Source organism: Falco naumanni, chromosome 1 (genome assembly GCF_017639655.2).
Source record: "Falco naumanni isolate bFalNau1 chromosome 1, bFalNau1.pat, whole genome shotgun sequence".
Taxonomy (NCBI): Eukaryota; Metazoa; Chordata; class Aves; order Falconiformes; family Falconidae; genus Falco; species Falco naumanni.
The window spans coordinates 84,664,341-84,675,495 of record NC_054054.1 but is presented as its reverse complement, the minus strand read 5'-3'; the positions used below and the strand labels follow the sequence as shown (position 1 = coordinate 84,675,495).

Below are 11,155 nucleotides of genomic sequence, written 5' to 3'. Positions count from 1 at the left end.
CCCCCGGGAGAGGGTCTGCAGCCCCCGGCAGCAGTACATCCCCCAGCCCACACAGATGTTTGCTGTTGGCTGTGCAGCCGCTCAGCCCCTCACAGAGCCAGTGCCCACCCTCCCAGCCCCAGTAAAGCACGCAGCCTCCTGCGGCTGCATCTGGAGCTGGTGGCAACTGCAGGGTGGCTTTGCCAGCAGCTGGGGGGATGGCCAAGCAAGCCCCACGCCGGGAGACAGCAGCATTTCTCCAACCTCCCCAAGGGCTGGCCACCGGCAGCAGAGCTCTGATTCCTGCTCCATTTCCGATCACCAAAATGAATAATTTGAAGCAGAGAATGGCATGTTGAAAGCCTTTCCACAGGCTTTCCTTATAAATCACAGTCCCTCATGTTAAATAAACTTAATTTAACTTAGTGTTCCGTTAGTGTGGGGTCCTGCACCACTGTGACCACATCAGCACAGCTGTGGGCCCACCAGTCCTTGGTCACAGCAGGCTCCTTGGCTGGGCTGGAGGAGCCATGGGTGCAGTGCTAGCCACGGGTGCAGTGCTCGCCACGTCCCTGCCTCCTCTGATCCTGCAGGCGCAGCTTCAGGGCAGTTCTTTTGTGGAGGAAGATGAAAGAAAAAAAAAAGCGCAAACGAAAAGAGAGAGGGCGTCTTCCCCAATACGCTGTGCTCCTACCATCATCTCCGAGAGGAACCTGTAATAAGCTGATGTTCAGCAGCATCGCCCCTGCAAGGACGAAAAGCTGTGCCTTCTTGACTGGCAAGGGGAGAGGAGGGAAGGGAAAGCCCCCCTCAGGGAAAGCCCCCCTCCCTCGATGGCCACCCACATGGCCTGGCCGCTGCAGCCCCTGCTCGGTGGTTGGGCTGGGCTGGGCGCTGAGCAGAGCCAGACCAACGTGGTGGGAACACCAGAGGCAGCTCTGCTCAGCAGAGGGAGCTGCTACACGTAAGATTTTTTTGGTTTGCAATTTTTTTAAAAGCATATTTAATGGTTTAATGGGAGGGTTTCATTGACTCATGCCCCATAAAATCACACTGTAGCATGTCATCCTGAAAACAGCTGCACCCTGTGAAGGATTGAGACTACTTAAAAATGCAAACAGCAGAGGGAAGCTCAAAGTGACTCCTTTTTTCTATCAGGAGGCAACTGTGCCCTTCTCCTGCCTCTCCCACCATGCCATGGCGGGCCCAGCATTACGAGCGGCCCCATGGCAGAAGTGCCAGCTGGCGCCAGGACCAGTGGAGCAGCCGTGGGTCCCACTGCGGCGCTGGGTCTCCCGCAGGAGCTGGCCCTGGCAGAGGCAGCAAGAGGCATTTCTGTAGGAGCTTTACAGAAGCAGGGCAGAGAAAAGCAATGTGTCCCAGCGGCTGCTGCCTATTTCTCTCCTTTAACACCACCAGTCTGGAGGACCCTCACCTCCCTGACATCTCTATTACAGCTCCTAGCACAGGTTCTCACTCTCCATTGTCAAGGACTCTCAGATGCCCAAATTATACCACAGAAAATGGATTAGCAGTGAGAAAAAAGAAACCCAACAAAGAAAGGGTCATCTTAATGCAGCGCTTGACCTTGTTTCCGTTGCTCCAGACTCCTGGCAGATGCATTGGGAAGAGTTTGGGGCTGGCTGTGCATCCTCTGTAGCGCAGCCAGTGTGACGGAGGCACAAATGAGCACAATACATCCTGATCCCTCCCCAGATGCAGGACAACCCAAAACAGAAGCTCCAAGAGCGGGAGTTTGTGTGCACCGATTAGGCTGGGGGGTGTATCTGTGCCTGGTCTGGCCATACTCAGCACGGCGGCTCCCTGCAGCGCGGTTCGGCAGCTCCGAGCCCAGGCAGCCAGCACCTCGCCGCGGGTGGCCAGCTGGGTCAGGCAGAGGGCTAGCAGAGCCCTGCGTGGGCAGCCAAGGTTTATTAGAGAAACGGCTAAATTCAAATGGCTCAGATACAAAGATAAGCTGCGCTGCCTTCTGAAAGGCGAAGGTGTTTCTGACCCATAGAAATGGATACAGGTTACCGAGACATCAGTGACCGCAGCAGGTCTGACAGTAACGGGAGATCACCTCGCAGTTAATCTGAGTGGAGTCAAGGTTCCTTTCTACCTGGTACATCCAATAGGATGTGTACATCCAAGGGATGCGTACATTGCGTCAGCACGGAACTACCACCTCCCGCCTACAGCCTTGCTGCCTTTCCTCCGGGACACTGCTGTCTGCCGTAGCAGCATCTCTTCTGTCCCCGTTCAATCACAGCAGCTCTCCCCTCCCTTGCCATGTTTAAACATCCAAAGCAACACATATCTATGGATCATGTCTAAATTCAACATTAGGCTGCTCTCATCTTTAACTAGATGGGGAAAAAGAAGGTGCAGAACTCAAAACCTGTTATTAGACCTTTAAACTAAAATTAAAATGAAAAAAAAAACCAACCCAAAACCACTGTTCATTTCTCATGGAGAATTCAAACCCTTCACCGGTGTGTTCCTAGGAATGTTTTTCTGCTGGCAGCAGTTAGCATGGTGGGATCGTGTCCACCTCCCCTCCCTGGAGCACCACGGCGTCACCTCTCCGGGGGACGAGGTGTCATAGGGCTGCGCACACCAGCGTTGCCGTCCACACGCCAGTCAGCACGAAGCTGGCTGACAGTCTGAGCGCAGGGTGAGCCCGGAGGGACGCGGAGGCCGAGGTGCAGGAGCAGACCTCATAGCCGTTCTCTGCGCGGGTCTCGTCGTGCTGCCCTGGTTTGGAGCGTGCCCCCGTCCGGCTGCTCCCGGCTGCTCCAGGGGAGTCGGACTGCATGTTGCTGCACACCAGCCAGTCTCTAGCAATGGACTGGGGATAACCAGGCTGGGCCTCCAGGTCACTGTCCAGCACCTTCCAGTACTCCTTGCCCCTGAAGAAGTAACTTGCACCTGAAAAGAGACCAAAACCCAAAGGCAAGGTGAGCGGTGATGGCCGCTGCCCCGGTGGAGAGCAGCAGGGCATCGCTCCTGGCCTGGCTGCATCCCAGTGAGCGGGGGCACGTGCCGCACCACTGCCCCTTGCCAACACCTCCCTCGCTGCAGGAGCACAGCAGCTGGGGGCGCCCACAAAGGTGACGCTACCCGCGGCCGGCGTCTCACACCAGCCAGGAGCCACCGGCCAGAAGGGAGGCAGGTGGGGAGATGTGGTGGGTACCGGAGCGGACACATCCCCCTGGCACTGGGGGTGCGCAGGGTAAGAGCCCCAGTAAATCCACAGCTGGACACACCGTACACCTCTCCCCGTGGCCGCAGGCAGCCTTGTCATGGGGCACGGTAAGGCCGAAGTCACGCCTGCCTGTCGGTGACCTGGGCCGCGTGCCGCTACCCCAGAGAAGTGCCCTGAGCCCGGCAGGGCCCCTGGAACCCTCTGCTCTCAGGTGCATTTCTCCCCTCTGAGCTGCGAGGCTGTGAATCCTCTAAGCAGGTCCCACGCTCACGGAGGGCTCCTGCCCACCAGAACGGCTGATTGCTCTCAACAGCTTTGGAAATTCAGCTTGAAAAGCCTCTGGAAATGTCCCTCCTCTCTGCCTGGTTTAACGATTGCCATTACACCGCTAGCTGGCTGATAAATAAAACCTGCAAGCGCCACTTTGCTGGTTGCAAATGGACAGTTTTAAACATCTCCTGTGACAAAATTTTTGTGGTCTTTTCTGGGGGAAGAAACCACTGAGAAATCTCATCTCTGGAAAGTAAGTCTAAACTCTGGGGAAAACATCTCTTAAAAATCTTTTCTGTCCACATCCTCACTGGCTAAAAATCCACTAGCAACAAATTCAGTGAGGAGCAAATCAGCACCTATTAGGATAAAAATCACTGCAAAACAACAACTGTGTTCTTTTAATAAAATCAAATTATTAGGCCCCCAGGATATTTTTGTTGCCTGCTTGAAATTTAGTCTTTTAGCGAGCAGTGTGTGGAGCCCTGGCTGGAAGCCTACCTGCCTTTGCAGCTCCCAGACACCAGGAACTGCCACCCCACCTGGGGCGCAGCAGTTTGTGTCGGCAGGCATGGTAGAAGGGGCTATAGCTCAAGTGCAAATGAAACACTGATTTTTTTTCTTGTACTTTTTGAACTGGTGCACGGGACTCACCATCTGACCACCTCATGGCATCATCTAAAGGGCTTGGTATGCCCTTCCACAGAATAGTCTCTGAAGGGTACCCAGGATCCATCCTCTGCTCGTGGTCATCGTAGCGCCAGTAGAGATTGTCCTTAAAGAAATAAGTCTTGTCATTGTGGGCCCAGGAGAAAGCGGCGTCAATGCCTCCCAGCGGCAGACCGAAGTCTGAGATTGGCCGTGGGTATCCTTCCTCCACGTTATTGTCTTTGAAGACCCAGTATCTGTCTCCTGTGGAAAGGAAAGAAGCACAGAGCAAAATCACATTTGTTTCGCGGCCAAAGCCAGCATGCCCCACTGACGAGCTTTTGTTTCATTATCTGTTGCCCTGACAGCCTGCAGGACTGAGCTCTTGGCATTTGAGGATGGGGACAGGAAGTAGCGGCCCAGTGGGGAACCTTGATCTTTGAATAGTGGCTTTTTTTGTGTCAGGCTCTCAAGGAGCACAGACCCCCTTTACCCCCTTCACTCCTCAAGGGCTGCAGGCATGATGGTCCCGGGACGTGAACATGCCAACAGCATCAGTACGGCTGTCACTCTTACGTATTCAGTGGTGGCATTTGGTTTTCTGCCTGATATCCAACGGCAAGAAACAGAAAGCTGCTTGCAGCTTTTCCGAGCATATCAGACCCTTCCTGCCTGCTGTTCAACTCCTGAGCAGCAGTGTGTATTCCCACTTCGGAACAGTAATCACCGGACTTGATAAAGCCAGCTGGGCCGAAGGACCTGTGGATTTTAAGTGATGTAAGGAAAATGCACAGGGTCTGGACAAATCCCACCCGAGCAGCTCAGTGCTCTTCAAGTGTCCTACACAGGCAGCCCGACCCTGGGCAGCACAGAACAGTCAATACAGGGTTGTTTTTTTCCCCTGATAAAAATGAAGCATGACATGGCCCTGGTCTGTGGCAGAACAAGAAAATGAACCCAGATGACTCAATCCTACCTAATCCTCTAACCACTGGGATGGTCTTTCTGTATGTACAACGTCTCTTTGGGAACCTGCAGTGTCCTTTTAGGTATCGCAAAACCTGTTTTAAAGATCAGGCTTTTTCCTCCCTTGGTTTTCTAGAAAATCTGGAGAGGCACTTAAGTACATGCCCACGTACAGCAGCAGGACCTTAGAGGCCAGGATAATTTGTGTGCTTTGGTGGCTGTCCGGGGATCAATGAAACAGTGCTGGAAAGAGAGAATGAGACAGTATTTTATGGCTGGAAAGAAAACCTCGAGTTTAACCTTCGGGGCGAGGCAGGACTAGCAGACACCTCAGCGTGGCGGTGCGCTGTGCGGCGCGAGAGCCCAGCTGTGGCACAGCTGCAGTTCTGGCCCCACAAGCAGCTGGGAGCAGCCGCTGGCCCTGGGCTGCTGGAGGCCTGCCCACCCCGGCTGGGCGAAGGGGAGGAAGGCAGGGATGCCCCCGTACTCTGCGGACCCACCGGTGCGCGGCGTGACGCTGCTGTGCTCTGGCCGACCCTGTCCCCTGCGCACGGGCCAGGCTGCCCGAGTAGCTGGGGAGGCGCGGCAAAGCCTTGCACGGGGCTCGGCACACGGGCAGCCTGCAAGGGCTTCGGCTGGGCTTGGAAACGCTTCTGCCAGCCATTCCTCCGGCCTTGCTGGAGGAATGAAAACCAAATTCCTGCTCTCAGGAAGCTTCTGAAGCTGGTAATTGCACCACGCTCAGAGCAGAATGGTCGGGAGACAGGAGCAATTTCCAGCTGGGGAGCACCGAGAGCTGGGATGTACTTAGCTCTTCAAGTGCACAACCTTTCTGAAACAAGAGCTGGTACCTGTCAGGGCCTTGGGTGACATTTAGCACATGAGTAACATCTAACCAGCATGAGTGGACCATCATGGGCGATGGACGTTTGTATAGGAACCCAGAACTAATCTCTTAGACCACTTGTTTTAAGGGTGGGGGGGTGGGGGTGGGGAAGTCACAGAAATATAATTAGCAAAACCAAGCTCTTCAGGTTTCAGTTTTGTCCCCTCTGCTGCTGCTTCTCTTCTCAGCAACAACTACTGAAAAGAGAAAAGCCCAAAGGAGGAACGCAGACCCTGTAAAGTGTGCATGTGGGTGGTTCCTGCTTTTCTTTCATTCTTCAAAAGCTAAGATTTCAGTTAGATTTGGCTGAACTTTCTCTTCAATGACATTTCCCTCATTTGCTGGGGAACACGACTGCTACTTTTTGCTTGCCCTCCCTCTGAGCCGCTTTCTCCTGGCCTTGGACCTGCCCGGGGAGATGCTCAACGGCTGACACTGGTGTCTCCTGCCTGCAGGAGAGGTCAAAACGCTGCCAGGGTACCGCAGCACCAGGCTCCACATGGGGGAAATGCCCATGCTACCTCCAGCACCACACTTGCTCCCACCTTTGAAGAAGACGATCTTGTGGTCGCTGGTTCTCTCATAGACCGCATCCAGGCTGTCCAGGTTGAGCGGCAAGCCCCGCCAGAAACGGTGGATCTGAGCCGGCTGGAGGGAGACCAAGTGCTTATTGCGAGTCAGTCTCCAGAAGTACTTGCCTGGAGGGACAGACTGGACATTAATGACCCATCTTCACCAGGGAGACACGCGCTGGGCACGTGCAGCAGCAGAACGCAAAGCGCGTGAGATGGGAGCTACGAATCAGAGGCATCCTGCTTTCCACCAGAAGCTGCTAGCGCCTTCTATTTCTGACAGCCATTAGAATAAATCCCCTTTTTAGGATCAAAATAATCCTCTGGACATTGCACCGGAGCTGTTCTATTCCTGGCTGTGGCATAGAGCTGTGCCACCGAGAGAAGCCATGGGGAGCTGGCAGCACCAGGCACCAGCAGCTTTCAGCGAGAGCCTCCACAGAAACATCCCCACGTCCCCTCTCTCGGAGCAACCCCAGCTCTTGCACACAGTGTGCCCAGTTGTATCCTATTTAGAAATGTGCATCACGTTATGATAAAGCACAGAAATACTCAGAGGGGGGTTTTAATGAAGAAAGGAAGTAAGAAAACAGAGGAGAAGGAAACTATATTAATCAAGCTGGAAGGGGCTGAGATGGGGAAGAAGGCACAACTAAGGAGTCTGGTACCATCTAGAGGCGCAGGGGACCTCGGTCCTGCATTGCTCCCCAGGGCTGAAGGCACCAGTGGTGTTGGACCCCCCGCCAGCACCTGCAGCAACGTGGCCCCAGCTAGAAAAGTTTGGCTTGGCGCATTTCTGGAATATTTTGCGTAATGGAAAAAGAAACAGGTTTGTCCTCCATGGGAAGGATGCCAAACTTTTTCCTGCTGGAGAAGGCATACGCGGGATTTCCTGAGGAGTCTCAATGATTTTTAGGGGCAACTCAACCCCCCTCCCTCTGCACTATCTCTGGGATGCTCAGCCTGAGAGCTTTTGCAGCATGCTTTGTGCTGCGTTTTTCCTGGGAGAGCTCCACACAGCGAGATCTGAGCTGGAGCAAGATATCTAAGAGCTAGCTCTCAACTTTGTCTCTTATTTGTTATTGCCTGTTAGAAATTACTGCATGTTATTTACATCCGCTCTTGCATGGGTTCCCAAGGGGGTATAAGCAACTGAAACCAAAGATACGTCTTCAGATTTGTATTCACGACACCCAGCCCTTTCTCCAGAGCTGGCAGATTGTGACACCATCTTTTAAAATTTTATGGAAATTGGATCTTAGCCTAATAATGCAGGAGGCAAAACTCTAACACTTAAACATCTGCAGAGAGGGAGTTTTATTCTAATTATGAGGATTTATATCATATTCTTGTTCTTCTGCTCCAGTTTGCATATTTGCTCTATCTGACTGAAACACACAAATGAATAATACATTCAAATGTGGTGGGAATTGCCATAATTACAGATTCTTTTTAAGAACTAAAAAAAAAAAAAGTATTCAAATTTGGTGGCCATTGTACATTGATGGAAACACATGTAATTAAATAAAGATGATCTCTGCATCTCTAATTAGCAAGGCACCAGACAAAGCCAGGTTTTCACTTTTTTAACAAGAAATACAGCTCAACATAATTCCTTCTTTAGCAGATAAGCATCTGAACTGCGAAGTGCCCTGGGCTCATTCAGACAAGGAGGGAAGCCTCAGCGCTTCTGACATTTCAACCCTCTGCCAGTGATGGCCTCACTGGGTGCGCAACTGCAGCAAGCAAGCTTTAAATCTATCCTGAGAGTCAGGCATAGCCTGGGCTGCTGGTGAGTTTGGTTGTTTTTTTGATAAGCTATCAGGAAAAAGCAAAAAAATATAGCAATTAAGTAGCAAGGAATTCTTAATGCAACAGCCCGTCTGCCTGGGCTCACGTTTTGTCACGGCCAAGCCTGCTCGCCAAAGTGCTGCGGTTGCTTGGACAGTCATCAGCCAAAGCCAGACCCATGGGGGAATTGCTTCCATTAGCATGCAGAAATATAAATGAATAAATCAATAAATCCCAACCCCCTGTTTGCTTAAAAAGCTTGATTTAAAACCACCTTCTGAGCTGGCAAACTGAGCAGGATGAAAGCCAAGTGCAAAGTCCTGCTGTCCCCGAGTGTCTCATTTCATATGGATGATGGGTCGAGGCAATCGTCTTCTTGAATACCAGGTGATTTTGATCCCAGCTGCGTGCCATGATCTCTGCTGCGTGCCATGATCTCTGCACTTCGGCTGCCTCTGGCAAGACTGCTACACACCCCATTGTATGCACGCACGCACACACACACACACACGCACGCGCACACACACACACGCACACACACACGCACGCACGCACGCACCAAAGTTGTTTTACAACTTCAGGAGTCTGTGGCGAGACACCTAAATCAAAGCAAGCGGTGTTTCCAAAGCGCAGAGAACCCACTGTTGCCTTCAACACGACAAGCCTGGGAGCCCTGGGGAGCTCCTGGGGTGCCTCTGTGGTGGGAGAGGCTGCTCTCCGGCTGGGCAACCAGCCAGACCAGCTCAGAACACGGTGTCCGTCGATGGAGGGAGCTCATCGCTGGAGGTCACTAAAATCCTGCCCCAGAGGTGACAGCCCCGCTCGTGGTGCCCAGGATGGTTTGGTGACAGTGATGGGGGCTCAGAGACAGTCATGCAGCTGGCACCCACTGACACTGGGCTCTTCACATTTGCACTTTGGCCCACAGTAAACACATCCAAAAATAGACACCGAGATGGATTTCTTTTTCCTTTTAATCTTCTTTTTTTTTTTTTTTTTTCCCCTCTGAAAGAAAGACAGCCATTTTTCCTGGACACCAGTTCTTGTATCTTATTTTCCCTTCCTCACTGTGGCTTTTTGGAGCTGGCATCTGAACAAATATACCGCAGGGGAACAGCCTCCGTATTGTGCTCCCCCGAGGGTGCAGACAACATCAAATTCTCTGGAGTCCTTTGGCCGTTCTTGCCTGTGACCCGAGATGGCACTGTGACACCCAGATGGGCTACACGTGCCTGGATGCTGCTCCCAGGCCCTGGGGAGACACTGCTGCTTCCCTGCTGGATGGCTTTGGGGTGGCCAAATGGTGGCCAGGGATGGAAAGAAGTGCCCAGTGGGCATTCTTCCATCTTGGAAAGATGGGAAGGAAAGCCCACAGAGTCCAGCCTACTCAGCCGTAGTAGAGCTGAGAAGGCACCAACGGGATCCTGATCAACAGCCAGGCACCCCAGAGACACGCTGCCAGCGAGTGTTTGCTGACATGGAACCACATGGGTCTGCAACTGCACCCGTGTTGTCTTCGAGAGATGCACAGCAAGCAGAATTAGGGAAGGTGAAGTGTGGGAGGAAAGGAAAGTTGGAGGCATCCAGGAAAAAAATACAGCAGAGAGCTGTTGTTGCTCTCCTTATCCTTGGCTTGAACCAGCTTTTGGTTCCGATAAGCATGAATATCAGATCTTCACTTGGGCAGTGCGGGGTGATGGATCAGTGTGGCACAATGATGGCAAAGTGCCATCCTGGATTGTCACCAGCCTGACCACCTCAGAGGGAAGTGTTAAACCCTGGGATGTAGCACGTGGCCACACGCCTGCCCTGGCGTCAGGCCACATGTCCCTTGTGGGCACCACAGGGACCTGGGCCGCTGGGTTTGCCTGTCCTTCCTGACCGCCCACCAGAGCCCCAGCCTGCTCCTGCCACTGAACTGCTCCTGGCCACCGCTCCCGCCGGTGAATTATGCTCTGGGTTAGAGAGCATCCATTTTTATAATTTTAAAATAAATTGTGTTTCAGTTTCATTGGCTTTCCCCTTTTGGATAAAGAAAATGCTCAATTTACTGCTATTTACTTTTGGATACCTCTACCACATCCCTTCTCTTCCTCCTCCCTCACGGTCCCCATCTAGCTGCTCTCCCTGCCTGTCCCCCAGCAGTGCCACCGTCCCCAGCTCCCAGCCACGTGGGGACCTCCTCTGCTGCGCTGTGACAGGCGGGGCACGAGCCGGGCATTTGCCTTCCACATCAGAGGCAGGATTCACATCGACACTAACATTTCCTTACCATCCGTCCTCAGCCCCGCGGGGTGATTAAAGGTCTAAGCGCTTTGACTTGAGCCAGAAGGAATCAGTGGCACGGGAGCCACCCTCCCGGCTCTGCGGCCCCACAGCCTGCAAAGCCTGAGCCAGCGTATCCTCATCGCCTGCCCCAGGCTGCACAACGCCGCCACGTTGCACTGCCACACGCATGGCACCGCAGGGTGATGCAGCAAAGGCCACTGGCAGCAGGCGCGCTGGGAGCAGGCGCTTACCCTTGAAGAAGAAAGCCTCTCCCCGGATCTGAGCCACGGCGTCGAAGTGAGTGCTGCATCTGTTGGGCACGTCCCGCCGGAGCCTGTGGAGAGATGCCCAGGTGACCACGGCCCAGGTGGATGACGAGAGGCTGTGTCCTCCCTGGTGCCCCCCATCCCACGGACCGCAGCCCCCCTGCCCCTGCAGCCCCCGGCAGCCCACAGGCTGTGCCCGTCTGTCGCTCCTCACACTCAACCCCCACCAGGTGCCAGGGGATTTCCGAGGGGAGCTGGGGCAGCCCTCGGCCTCCAGGAGCTCTGTGGCAGACGCTCCCTG

General features: G+C 53.5%; 1 protein-coding gene across 1 annotated transcript in view; it reads right to left on the bottom strand.

The window, feature by feature from the left end:
* Window positions 1–1,875: 1,875 nt before the first annotated feature.
* MMP17 (matrix metallopeptidase 17) overlaps window positions 1,876–11,155 on the bottom strand; it is a 66,520-nt gene continuing 57,240 nt past the window's right edge. Inside the window, exons 7-10 of the mRNA XM_040602029.1 lie at window positions 10,840–10,922; window positions 6,503–6,655; window positions 4,112–4,369; window positions 1,876–2,910 (exon numbers count right to left, since the gene is read on the bottom strand). Coding sequence (XP_040457963.1) covers window positions 2,582–2,910; window positions 4,112–4,369; window positions 6,503–6,655; window positions 10,840–10,922 — 823 coding nt within the window. The 3' untranslated portion in view covers window positions 1,876–2,581. The remainder of the gene's footprint in view (window positions 2,911–4,111; window positions 4,370–6,502; window positions 6,656–10,839; window positions 10,923–11,155) is intronic.